The following is a 14,082-nucleotide window of genomic DNA, read 5'->3' on the forward strand; positions in this document are numbered from 1 at the left end:
TCTTATTTGTGCGAGGTGTAGAAGGTGAGGTCGTACCAAGGAGATATCACCTCTTGGTCGTACTAAACCAAATAAGGTAAAGCCAACGACCGAAGGACCCGTAACAATAAAACATTCCTGTACTTGTTTAGGGGTTCATTTCAGGGAATATTTGCCAAGAGTATCGTTTTGTTTCCAATACTTGTTAAGGGTAGTGTTTCACACGCCAATACTTGTTAAGGGGTGCATTTTCAGAATATGGAAATTACGTGTTTAGGGTGCTTTTCGAGACCCCATGGTCGCGCATGGTATCCACTCGTGAATGGAAGTGGCCCCCCCCCGGGGTGCCCGGGCGAAATTGGTTATGAAGACTCGCCGCCCGGTCGCCGAGCAGGCTTATGTTTAGAGGTTGTGATCTTAACCCCAAGGAAGAATAGCAGTATTTTGTCAATACAGCTGAATCGGGTGATCTTCCATTTATTGTATGTATCTCTCTTGTATATTGTATATTTTTTTAATCTGATTTCGGAAAAAAAAAAACAACAACAAGAACCTTACCTTTATATATTCGGATATCATCTGCTTAAACAAAAAGGAAGGATTGTGTTGTTTATCATCGTCATGCTGAGATTTCTGTTTCAATAAAATTTCATCACCTTTCAAAGAATCCGGAGAATTAAAAAAAAAATGAATTCGTGATTGTGATTAGCATTCGTGTTTCTAGTTTGCTATCACACGCGCTAAAAATCGTTATTAGCCTTCTCGTTCACTGGAATCATCAGGGTCCCGTTGCAGAAAGAGTTGCAATCAATCGCAACTCTAAAAATCACGCGCAATTTGATTTTCGACCAATCAACAACGCGCATTCGGGACTTGCGCATGATTTTTAGAGTTGCGATTGATTGCAACTCTTTCTGCAACGGGCCCCAGTACCACGCATCTTGGATCATGCGCAGTTCAACATTGAGAGTACATACAGCATGAGCATGCGCAATTCTCCCCATAAAAGTATATCGAAAATTTACGGAGCTAGAACAAAACTACACGGAGCTATTTCCATTTGCATCGATGCGTTTTCCTCAGTATTGAAATGATCTTTGTCACATGATCACAAATTGTTCAGTCGTTCATCTAGAATACTCGTGAATATTCATAATATGGATATAAATCAAATATAATGATCTAGATACATTAGCTACCGAATCTCTATTGTATTTGTTTACTTTTCCTGTTTTCTACCGAGCTACTAAACTGTATTCAAGCATTTTCATGTTTGTAGTCGTCGTGTAATTGAGGATCATCAACAGGAAAAAAAAACTCTTTTTTGTTAGCTACAGTCCTCTTTTGAAGAACAGAGAGTACGAGTTATACCCACATTAATCAATTATTAAAATCCAATTACACCATTCCACCTGGAATTTTTTTAATCAAGTTTTCGACTGTGTAGGAAAACAAGGACACAATGAGACATCTCAAAATCTAATCGTCAAGATTACTTTGGAAAATTGCTCAGACGTAATTAGCGAATTATTATAAATTAAGATTAATTAACAGCTTCTACACCTATACAAATCTGTTATTACTACCGCCTTTCTAATATCCCTTATGAAGTTGCTTTCCATCTTTTCCCAGTCTTTCGCTTAATATTTCGTATTGATTTTTTTCTCTTTCAAACATGACTAGAAAATGTCCGTTTAAAAACACAGCATGATACAAATTTAATTTGTCATAATCAGATAATGAACATTACCAATTAAACGAACAATTAAAATTTTCGACAATTAAGCCTATTGATTTGATTTTGAATCACCCTACTCATTTATCAAAGATGTAAATTCTTCTCACACTATTGGCCTACCTCAATTACTTTTGTTGTTGAAAATTCCGCTACTCAGCCAATTCAAACTGTAAATCGACCAATCATTTTCATCTGTGGGTGGAAGAAATGGGGAAGAGTTGAAAGTACTTTTTTATACTTACCATATTTACATTCCCACATTTATTCATGTAGGAGATAAATAGGGTGCTTTAGACGTTTCCTCCGTGATTGCAGAAAATCATGGCACACTCGTAAAGCAATGACATATAACAGCTTCAGAAACACTTCATATTCGTCATATTTTCATATAGACGGGTATCACGTCCTCTTCTATGTTTTGGATCTGTGTTCTACATTGTTTGATTTCGGTCCTATATCCTCCATTTCCCACTTTTGATGGTCAGGGTAAAAGACGCCAAATGCTCTCTTGATGCTTGTTGCTAAGGATGCTGTACTGCTCATACCGGATTAACATTTCTACATTGCTGAGTGATTACAGAGAACGAGATATGAAAAAGTTTCTTTGAAGACAATAGGACATATTTTATAGAACGCTTTGAGAAAGGACAGCTCAGACCCACCTCAAAGTCGAAATATTTTAATTCAAACTGACAGGAGACGATAGTGTATCCCCTTCCACGTCCTACACCAGAGTTGTTGCTGTAATTGTTTTTTTTTTGCTTACTTTGGTCCAAGATTTACTCTACCATTATTATGGCTGATGATCATATGGACGACCATCATATGGATGATGGTCATATGGATGATGATCATATGGGCGACCATCATATGGATGATGATCATATGGATGATGATCATATCATGGACCATCATGATCATATCATGGACCTACATGATCATATGGTCGAGACAGACTTCGATGAGCATAACGCATGTGAGGACGAGGCCCACGAACACCACGACGGGGATGTACACCAAGAGGAAATGACCAACAATGCGATCATCAGCTTGGTCTTTTACATCCTGGTCCTAGTCTCTGGCTTACCAGGAAATGCCATCATCCTGCAGACATACGCGTGGAAGAAACGGAAGACGAGCACCGATGTCCTCATCATGGCCCAAGGCACCATCGACTTCATCGCCTGCTCATTCACGCCTGCGTTCATCATCGAAAGCGGGGTCCCGGACCTACTGACATCCGCCTTGTGCAGGATGAAATTCTCTATAGAAGAGGTAACAGCTCTCACTTCGCTTTTCTTGACCACTCTGATCAGCGTCGAGCGTTACTTAGCAGTCTGCCACCCTATGCGACGTCGAGTGTCGGTACGGAAGTGGATTGCAGTTCTGGTAGTATTCGTTGTCCTCGCGACAGTATTCGCTGGTAGGTTTGCGAGTTTTGCTCTTGCTTGCTCCTTTCACGAGATGATGGTCTGCCAACAGCCAAAATCACTGGGTTACACGATATCCAAGACGGTGTTCTTCATCGTATCGTTTACGACGACAACCATACTTTACGCCCTCGTCTACGCTTTCCTCCGAAAGAGAGCGATGATCCACGCCGACCTGGTGAGCGGTCAACTCTCCCAAGCGGCAGTCGGCTCAAATCATCCAAGACCACTCGTCGCGATGATCAGCCATGCAGGCATGAGTTCCAATCTCCACCAGTCGGGAGATGTAGGAAGTCATGAAAACAAAGTTGAAAGAATCCAAATTCCATCGTCTTTGATGACTCCTGGATGTTCAAGTCAAACGAACTCCCCCCTGCCATCAAAAAAGGCATTTGGCGGGTCGAAGACGAAACCTGAATTGATAACCACGGAACAGTCACACGATAGCAAGGGCCCGGCACGATTGCTTGCAACAAACACGGATTCCTATTCCACCCTACATCCTAAACAACAACAACAACATCGCTCTCTCGAGAAGGATCGACTTGCCGAGCCGAAGAGCCGAAAGGAATTCGATTTCGGACGGAAGACCACGAGGATGCTACTCGTCATGACGATGTATTTCTTCCTGACCTGGCTCCCGCATATCGTGATCATCCACATTCCCCATCACGTGATAGAAGAGAAGGGGGAAGAGATTCAGGGATTTTTTGCCCTGATTGGAATCCTTTTGACGGTGAGACTCACCAACCATACGGTCAACTTCTTCGTGTATTACCTGGTAAGCAACAGGTTCCGTAAAGACGTCAAGGACTCCTTCAAAGTGTGCGTGAACAGGATTGGCGGGAAATAGTTCCGCAATGAAACAGTCCCACCAACAAAGCAGACTCCGAACCGACAGGTGGCATGTCGATGGAAATATCGCCATGGGTTTGTTCAACATGGGTCCCGTAACCATGGTAATACAAAGGTCTGCGATTGATCTTACGTTTGATTTTTACGATTAATTGTACATTGTAGTCAATGGAATCAATCGTACAAAAATGTTCTTCGATCATTGCAAAGTTTTGTGCTACCGGCCCCTGGAGACCTGGAGCCGATTTCGCCAGTGTGACGGCGCTATGATCAATGACAGTTCCCAAAACAACAAAATTACTACTCGAGCATGTTCAAATTCTCAATTAAGCTGCGACTGTATATTTTCGCATCGCGCATAGTTTACATTATGTTCTACAATGTATGCTAATGTTTATATATTGTTTTTTTTCATTCATTTTATTTTTTTTACAGAAATCAATGTGATTCAATTTCTACTGTACAGTCCGCCCCCACCCCCCCAAAAAAAAACGAAGCCAAGATTTATCGATGATTTATTATAACTTTATCACAAATTTGATAGAGAAATGACCTATCATTAATTTCAAAGTTTACATGGCTTAAAATATCTTTTTTCTGATATAAATAAATGTGATACCTTAGTCACATGTAAGTGAAAATAAATATTGAAGAAAGGAACCCAAAACAATACTTGGCTGAAGGCATCTGAATTTCGAAAAGAAATTACATGTCTAAGAAGTTCAATCAATATTTGTTCTTTTGTTTGATAATTCAATCAAAGTAATGTTCAAGAAACTCAAATGAAGGCGATTTACAGGCTAGTCGTCAGATATGCTCAACACTCCCTTTTGTACCCTTTTTGTTAACCGTATATACGATAGCTTCGTTCGGAAATCCGTGAAAACGCATTTGTTTTTATGAAATCATGGAAATACTACTATAATTTCATAATTCATGGCGATTTCTTCATTTATCGAGTGACTTTCATTTTCCTATAATTTCCCCTTACCGCGATGTATATTTTTGGACTTTCTTTTCTCCTTCATCTCTTGAATCTTAAAATGCCTGATGAATTGCAGTATTGTGGGATTAATGTGTATCAGACGATGCCGATTGACGACTGCGGCATGTTAAGAGTTAATAAATGTGCGAATATTAGAAAGTGATAGATGGTTTTAAATATCATTGATATCATGTGACTGTTTCCTAGCTTGGGGAAATCCAGAATCTGAAAGTCGAGGTTTTAATGCTTCCGGTTTGGGCGTTTCCTTGCTTTAATCACATTTTAAGACAGGATCAAAATGCTGGTAAGAACAACAATAATGAGATTCTCATTAGCATGAAAACAATTTCATGCTATTGCTAAGGGGTCATTCCAAATGATATAATAATTAATATTGATCTTGTTTATGATTTGGGCGATTTTTCGAAGAAAAAAAGGAGATGGAATCAGATCAAACTTGTCTAAGATAATTAAAGAGCAAGTCAGGGTACTCTTGCTAACATTAACTCACCTGTCCAGAAAATGGTCGTAGAGAGAGGAAAAAGAGAAAATTCTCATTTTCTTTTAAAGATTTCACTGTATCTTGACAAAAAGATGATTTCTTGAATATTTTTGTCTTGGAGCGGCGCAGACGCTTAACGGACGATTTCAAAGACTTGTAATTTATTTTCGCCAAACAAAGAACTCTTCAAAAAGAACGATTCGAATTCAATCCAATCACGATTTGTATCACCATTTGATAAAAAAGAGGAAAATTATCATTCATCATTTCCAAGCAATATTGATAATTTTTTTCTCTCGATGTTTGCACGGTTTCGTAATCATAGTAAAGTCAAATTACATGAATTAGGAATCGCTCATATGAATGAGATCATGTTTCATTAATACACATCCCCACCCCAGAAAAACTAATGAATGAAATGATTTTCTTACATCTTTAATGAACACTCATACTTCGCTCATTCGCTTTCTTGAGCTGGAAAATAATCTTCATTGTTCTTTTATTATACACTGAATAAAATGGAAAATACTATTTGCATTACTAGTAAAAGCTTGTGCATGTGTTTATTTTAAAATGGCGGATAAAAAATATAAAACACATGTATTGAATGATTCCGCTTTAGTCTTTCAACGTGCTAAGAAATAAATGGATATATACACAATCGGTGATATAAATCACTTGACCATGTTGACATGGACATTAGATTTTTTTTAAATAAAAATTTGATATTTTCAACAGAAATCCGGAATATCTAATACTATTGAACGTCGAACCAGTATGATTTTTGAAACTTTATTTTGGCTGAACTATGATGTTCCAAAAGGAAAGCTCCCTTAAGCTCATTGAGTTTTGCTCATTATTCTGTGTCCTATTGCTTGAGATATCATCCACGCACTGCAAAACTCTTGTGTTGATTTCACACCAGCCCGGAATCTGTATATGTTCACACCAGAAAGGTGATTAAACAACACAGGTTTGGTTTGGGTCTAAAACCGGATAGGTGCTTATACAGCAACTATTAGTATTAAAACATCATCGGTTCGATTTCAAACTGATGTTGTTTCAGTACTTCTCTCGTGTGGACACAATCATATAGATTCCGGGCTGGTGTTAAATCAACACAGTGTAACATAAGAGCTTGTATTTCCTTTAAAGAGTACTTAAAGTTTCATAATTGGCTTGACGGAAACAACATAATAAGTCATGGGGCAAATGTGTTCTACACTAGAATGAATATTATAAAATTGTAATAAATAAACAGATAAATAAATAAATGTAAAGGCCTCTATTACTTTCTCAATAGTCTATGAATCAGGACCTATATTCTATTTACGAGAGTCGGATCCCGTCTTCGACTACGTGCCTGCGTCAGCCTTAGTGGTCAAGACCCCGCACCCACCATGCCTTCGAGGCCATGGGCGGAAATGTGTTCCCAAAGGTAGGGAGGACCAGGACCTCGACAAGTTGACAAGCAAAAAAAAAAGAAAAACAAAACAGTTATCACCAAAACTGTTAGGTAATTTTAACCCAAACAAACTTTGACAGGAAATATTCTAATTTTCTCATTAATGCCTATGAAACAAAGATTTATTTCTCCCTCATTATGTGGTATTATCATCATGAACATTGTTTTAACATTTTTTGAATTATCAAAATTGCTCAGACTTAAGTGTCAGTTCTGTAAAAGTTGAAATATTGTGTAATTCGAACGAAAAAAAACAAACAGAGAGTGATTGACATCATCGACTCTCTCATTTGCATATCACCGTTTTGCATTATAACTGTTTGTGAAAAGTAAGGAAAACTTTGAAATGTCATAACTTTCTTGTTATATATCCGATGTTGATGACATTTTTAGCGTTATGCTTGTTTTATTTTTTATCTATTGATTCAAATCAACATTTCTCTTGGGTGGACTTAACTTTTCTACAAAAGTTGTTAGAGTGAGGGGGATAAACAACGTTCTCTAAAATTTTAGTCAGCGTATTAAGAATGGAATGATATCTACAAAATACATCGGAGGACAACCTGACTATATTGTCCTTCTCGCTTTATTGGAGACACTCTTTCACCCTGGCCCAGTACTTCAGGGTTGATGTCTTATTGAAACCATAGGGACCGCCGTTGTGTATGCGGGCGAAGTCTTCACACGTAGGGATATGACCAAGGCGCCTCTCGACAGCGTAGCGCGCCATGTAGCCCTGGACTGCATCTCCGCTGCATCCGAAGTCAGCAGAGCACTTTCTCCAAGCTATGAATACAAAATACAAAGAGATCACCAAGAAGTGAGAAAGGAGGGCTTAGACACACACGAATACTCATGCTTTTAAGAATGTTAAGTCTTATAAAATGATGATATAAATATCGCATTTTGTTCGTATAATTACCCAATCTTTGCAATTGTAAGGTCGTTACTTTTGTGTATTTTTGTAATTGTATTTATGTATTTGTATTTATGTATTTTTGACTTGTATGTGAAAAATGGAAAGAAAAGAAATGAATCAATAAATCTAAAAAAAAATCAAAAAATCTAAATCTAGATAAAGTAGATGGCTTGTATTAAATTGTATTAATTTTGTATTAAATTTAGCCTATGGTCTATATGGTGTAATTCTGAGGTAAAAATCAAACCGATAATGTAATTTATTTATTTTTTTTTTATTTCATTATTTTTTTATCAATGTTTTCTTGTATGTACGTGCTCTTTTTACGTATCAATGGTAGAGAAAGGTATTACGGCGTCATTCTTGGAAAAAAATGATTTTGAGTGTCAAATGAGCTGAATGAACTTTTAATGACCTGTGAAAGAGACTTATGTCACATGGCGTTCCATAGTTTAACTACAGCTCGGTATAGATTAAAACCGAGTTCAAATTAAAACTGTGTTCAGAAAGCGGGCAGATGTGTCCAATGGTTTGGCAACCCACCGAACACCTCTATACATGATTTTGATCTTGAACTAGCGAGAGTGGAATTTCATCCATCAAGACCATTACGATTGGCCTCTAGCGGCTTCAAATCGCAGCCGATAATTACGTCATTAAGATTTCGAATTTAATGGGGTTTTTTGTTCGTACGGAAATACACAGGAATTTCGCTTTTAAAATTGAATATAAATAATGAATTTCAGCCCTAGCCTACATCTGTACATTTTGAGATAGATAGAAAGATAGATGGACAAATAAATCAATCCATTTGGATAGATATATAGATCCACACACAGGCAGGCAGATAGAAAAATTAATATATCAATTGTTTAATGACTTGGTAGTTACACTGCAAAAACTCAGGTGTTGATTTAACACCAGCCCGGAATCTATATATGTCCACACCAGAGAAGTATGAAAACAACACAATTTTGGAATTAAACCTATGCTGTTTTTAAACTAATTGGTGTTGTATAAGGGGTATAAACACCTATCTGGTGTTACACTAATACCCAAACCGGTTTTGTTCAATGCTTCTCTGGTGTGGACATAATAGATTCCGGGCTGGTGTTAAATCAACACCGGAGTTTTATAGGCAGATATATACAGTGGATAGATAGATAAATATATAGAAAGATAGATAAATATAAAGAAAGAAAGAAATATAGATAAATAGATAGACAAATATAACGAAAGAAGGAAAGATAGATAGACAGACAAATATGAACAGAGAGAAAGACAGACAAAATATGAAAGGTGGAGACTTACACCCATCGAGGTCACCGCCTTTGAGCCTAGCGTCATTCCAATAGCCTTGCTTCAGCTGGTAAGGACCACATGACAAAGATCCGACGTCCACCCGACATAGAGGGTTGGGCATCTTGCACCCGGATTCCACAATGCAAATACACTTCAGACAATCGGATGGAACCGGAGTCGGTAGAATGACATTCTTTGCTATGAAGAGATTAAAACAATCATGACAATAGGATGCTAGTAACGGAATGAAAATAATGGCAGTATACTACCACTTCTACAAAAACAACAGCAACTACTACTACTACTATACTACTACTACTACTACTACTACTACTACTCATACCAAATGATTGAATAAATTAATGGATACATAAAAAGGTGAATAGATTAATGAATTAATTGAAAAAATGAAAACGATGATAAAAAAATGATGACAATATAATTCTGTTAAAAAGGTTTACTCAGTGAGATATGCAATGGAATTTTGTAAAAATTATGATGGTGCAAAATATGACAGTGGAACGAAAATACAATATTTTGAAGAACAAACTTTGGAGAGCAACATCCCCAGCAACTCGTGTCATAATGTGATTTAGATGATATTTTTTGTAGGGCCTCTCCAACAAGCGAAACCCCTGCTAGGGGTCAACAAAATCATTCATATTATTTAAACTCCTGTGAATGAATGTATCATTGATTCATGTATCATTAATTAATCCATTCACTCATTCATCCTTCCATCCATTCATCTATCCTTTCATCCATCTATTCAATCACTCACCACGCCCTCACTCACTCACACACACATTCCCACGCACACACACACACACAGACACACATACTCTAAAATAAGTATGAAGGGCCTAAGATGGAAAAAAATATCGAGCAGGCCTGTAAAATAAAATTTAAAAACTTTGCTTACCATTTTGACCATGATTACCAGCGCGTTTACCAGAACCAGGTAAGACCTCCTTGCAAGAAACAGCGATAAACAACACTACACACAAGATCAGTGTTTTGCTGACAGCCATGATAGAGCCTCATTCGCCGAATACAGCTTCACTCGAAATGTCGTCAAAAGTGTTTCTGTCTATGAGCTTTTATCGTGATATGAATACGCTATGATGCATCAATTGGCACGTATCGCAATCAATACAATGTTCATTTCCTTTTGACTACTTCCGCAAATGGTCATAACGCTCATCGGGGGAAGTCCCGATCTCATATTTGCTTTTTATTCGGTCTTTTCACAAAAGGTTAGAATCGAAACGTATTTTGCGCATAGTCACTGACTTTTTTATGTTTTAATACATGTAATATGGAATATTCACGATTTTGCTTTGAAAATAAAGGAACAAGCTGTTTATTTCTGGGAAGTCTCATTTAAACTGTTGACTGAATCGGATTCAAGACGCGTATCGGCCATGTCGGGCGGGGGGCTGAGGGGCTGACAATATTGGGGGTTATTATATTGTTACTTGGGGTCGCATTGTCGCAGCACCCCCAGTAAAAGGTCTACGGGGTGGGGATCAGGGGCACATGCCCCTGACGGCACTCTCTGGGGCGCAAATAATAGGCCTGTGAATAGGAACTGAAAAAAGGTACAAAGATAACCTAATCGAAAGAACAAACGGAGAAACCACTTGTTCCAAAATTAGCGACAATTAAAGCCATTCATATTAAGTTTGTGTTATTGCTTCAACGGTTCTTCACTCCTTCATACAGTACACTGGTATTTGATTTTGATAAAGGATAAACAAAACTTATTCTGATCAGTAAAATATGAGAGTTACATGTATGAGTAAAATTCACATAATTATTGTCATTATTACCAAAGATATAGGCAAACTACGTTTAAACCAAATCCTAGTAAAAAAACTCATGCCATGTCTCCCTTCCTACCCTTCCCCTTTTCTATCCTCCTCTTTCTCTCCCCTCTCTCTCATTCTTTCAAATCTCCCTCTCTTCCTTCCTTTCCTTTCTTTCTTCTTTTTCTTTTTCTTTTCATTTCTTTCTTTCTTCCTTCCATTCTTTCCTAGTTTCTTTCCTTCCTTTCGTTCTTTTTCATCATTCCTTCCTTCTTTCCTTTTCTTTTTCCCCCTTTCTTTCGTTCATTCTTCCTTTCCTTCTTTTTCTTTCTTTCTTTCTGACTTTCTTTTTTTTCTTTCTTTCTTTCCTTCCCTCTTTCCATTCGTTCCAGTGGATCTCTCTTTCTTGAGCTAGAAAATAATCTTCATTATTCTTTTATTATACACTGAATAAAATGGAAAATACTATTTGCATTACTAGTACAAGCTTGTGCATGTGTTTATTTTAAAACGGCGGATAAAAAATTATAAAACACATTTATTGAATGATTCCACTTTAGTCTTTCAACATGTAAAAAAATAAATGGATGTATACACAATCGGTGATATAAATCACTTGACCATGTTGACATGAACATTGGATTTTTTCAAGATAAAAATTTGATTTGAATGTCTAATACTATAATAATTGAACACTGAACCAGTATGATTATGAAACTTTATTTTGGCTGAACTATGATGTTCCGAAAGGAAAGCTCCCTTGAGCTCATTGAGTTTTGCTCATTATTCTGTGTCCTATTGCTTGAGATCTCATCCACACACTGCAAAATTCTTGTCTTAATTTCACACTTAACCCGGAATGTGTATATGTCCACACCAGAAAAGTGATGGAAAATACACCAGTTTGGTGCTTATATTATACAGCACCAATTAGTATTAAAACAGCATTGGTTCGATTCCAAACTGGTGTTGTTGCAACACTTCTTTCGTGTTGACATAATATAGATTCCGGGCTGGTGTTAAATCAACACCGGAGGTTCTGTAGTGTAATATCAAGAGATTGTCTTTCCTTTTAAAGAGTACTTAAAGTTTTTTGATTGGCTTGACGGAAACAACATAATAAGTCACGGGGCAAATGTGTTCTACACTAGAATGGATTTTACAAAATTGTAATAAATAAACAGATAAATAAGTAAATGTACAGGCCTATATTATTTTCGCAATAGTCTACATGTATGTAATAAATAAACAAATAAACAAATAAATGTAAAGGCCTCTATTACTTTCATAACAGTCTATGAATCAGGACCTATGTTCTATTTATGAGAGTCGCATCCCGTCTTCGACTACGTGACTGCGTTAACTGTAGTGGTGAAGATTCCCCACCCACCATGCCCTCGAGACCATGGGCGGAAATCTGTTCCCAAAGGTAGGGAGGACCAGGGCCTGGAAAATTTGACAAGCAAAACAAAAAAGTTTTCACCAAAAATTGTCCTGGGATTTCCGCCCATGCTCAAGGCTACCAACACTTTTGGTCGATATGAAATTGATGCAGCAATGATGACCAAACAAGTTTATATCATCTGCAAGTATAATAATTTATTAGTGAATTGATAACAATCAATCGCGAACTTTCTCCCCAAAGGCTTGACTACCACCAACCCCCTAAAAATAACATCATGAAAACTTCTTTTTAGCAAGATCTGTGCAATAGGTTCAGCAAAGGCAAGAAGGGCGTGCAATTCAGGATCACATGTCCTAATAGAAGAGTGAAGATATTTTAGACAACTATAGATTTCTTCTTAGCCCGTCACTCTAACAATAAAGAACCATGCTGTTTAAACTTGTGTTGGTTTTGTTTCTGGCAATATCGTTTAAGAGCCATTGTTTAACTTTGTGAGCAGCCAATTAAAAAAAAAATCAAACCAAGATGAAACATGTGTACAAGTGCATGTATTACAACTAATAAGCCCTGAAAACAACAATTGTTGAGGATGAAAAGCTAAAACTACAAGGCAAATCCCGATTTTGTGAATAGGTGTCTTATAGACGCCTAAATACTACACATAACTGTATGGGATGAAATTAAGATGGTGTTTCTGGTCACTTTATATTTCAATTTTTGAAGCACTAAATAATAATTTTCGAACGCAATTTTTTCAGGGCTTCATTTTTGTAACATATCACAGACACAGGTGACAAGTGTGACCTTCTAGCTCAGATTTTTTAAAAGTCAAACCAATGTTAACCAATCACGTTTAAGAGTCATAAGAGTCACGCCCTGCATTTTGAATAAATGTTGCACAATACGTCAATGATTACAGTGAAATAATATTTCAAAAAACGCATTGTGAAATGGCGATATACAGGTCCCCCCCCCATTATTGATCATCTTCCTCCTAACGGGTGAATGTTAAAAAATCTAAACAACATCGCTTGCCTTACCGTTTAAGACAAGTCTACCCCAACTTAAAATTGATTTGAATAAAACGAGAAAAACCAAACAAGCATAACACCGACAATTTCAGCAAAATCAAATGTAAAATAAGAAAGTAATGATTTTAATGTTAATTTCACAAAACAGTTATATGCACATCCTGGTCGGTATGCAAATGAAAAAAGCGATGGCGTCTTCCACTCACTATTTCTTTTGTATTTTATAAAATCAAATATTCGATATTCTCATTATTGCCCTATGAAACACAGTTCTATTTCTCCCTCAACATGTGGTATTATCATCATAACCATTGTCATGATTGTTTTAACATTTTTTGAATTATCAAAATTGGTCAGACTTTATTGTCAGTTCTGTAAAAGTTGAAATATTGTGTAATTCGAACGAAAAAAAAACAAATAGAAAGTAAATGACATCATCGACTCTCTCATTAGCATATCATCGTTTTGCATTATACATGTTATCACTTTTTGTGAAAAATAAACAAAACTTTAAAATGTCATATCTTTCTTGTTATACATCCGATGTTGATGAAATTTTCAGCGTTAAGCTTGTTTCATTTTTCTCTATTGATTCACATCAACATTTCTGTGGGCTGGACTTAACCTTTCTACAAAAGTTGTTAGAGTGAGGAGCATAAACAA

General features: G+C 36.9%; 2 protein-coding genes across 2 annotated transcripts; one reads left to right on the forward strand and one right to left on the reverse strand.

The window, feature by feature from the left end:
* The first annotated feature begins 1,074 nt into the window (after nucleotides 1–1,074).
* Nucleotides 1,075–4,396, forward strand: LOC121426664. Its single transcript, XM_041623036.1, has one exon. The coding sequence runs from the start codon at nucleotides 2,513–2,515 to the stop codon at nucleotides 3,998–4,000; it is 1,488 nt and encodes a 495-aa protein (XP_041478970.1). The 5' UTR covers nucleotides 1,075–2,512; the 3' UTR covers nucleotides 4,001–4,396.
* A 2,982-nt stretch (nucleotides 4,397–7,378) lies between these two features.
* On the reverse strand, nucleotides 7,379–10,325 carry LOC121426535 (lysozyme-like). The gene is made up of 3 exons (XM_041622880.1): nucleotides 10,098–10,325; nucleotides 9,185–9,373; nucleotides 7,379–7,740 (listed from the first exon to the last, which is right to left on the reverse strand). Exons 1-3 carry the CDS (start codon nucleotides 10,204–10,206, stop codon nucleotides 7,541–7,543), a joined length of 498 nt encoding a protein of 165 aa, XP_041478814.1. The 5' UTR covers nucleotides 10,207–10,325; the 3' UTR covers nucleotides 7,379–7,540.
* Between the last annotated feature and the right edge of the window lie 3,757 nt (nucleotides 10,326–14,082).

This window comes from Lytechinus variegatus, chromosome 13 (assembly GCF_018143015.1).
Source record: "Lytechinus variegatus isolate NC3 chromosome 13, Lvar_3.0, whole genome shotgun sequence".
In the NCBI taxonomy this organism is placed as follows: Eukaryota; Metazoa; Echinodermata; class Echinoidea; order Temnopleuroida; family Toxopneustidae; genus Lytechinus; species Lytechinus variegatus.

Excerpts from the sequence above, each read along its gene's own strand:
- LOC121426535 (XM_041622880.1), bottom strand. The coding sequence starts at position 10,206 with ATGGCTGTCAGCAAAACACTGATCTTGTGTGTAGTGTTGTTTATCGCT. Across the intron at positions 9,374-10,097 it reads TGGTAATCATGGTCAAAATG|CAAAGAATGTCATTCTACCG; the intron begins GTAAGCAAAGTT and ends ATCTCTTCATAG. Across the intron at positions 7,741-9,184 it reads AGGCGGTGACCTCGATGGGT|CTTGGAGAAAGTGCTCTGCT; the intron begins GTAAGTCTCCAC and ends TTGTATTCATAG.
- LOC121426664 (XM_041623036.1), top strand. The coding sequence starts at position 2,513 with ATGGCTGATGATCATATGGACGACCATCATATGGATGATGGTCATATG.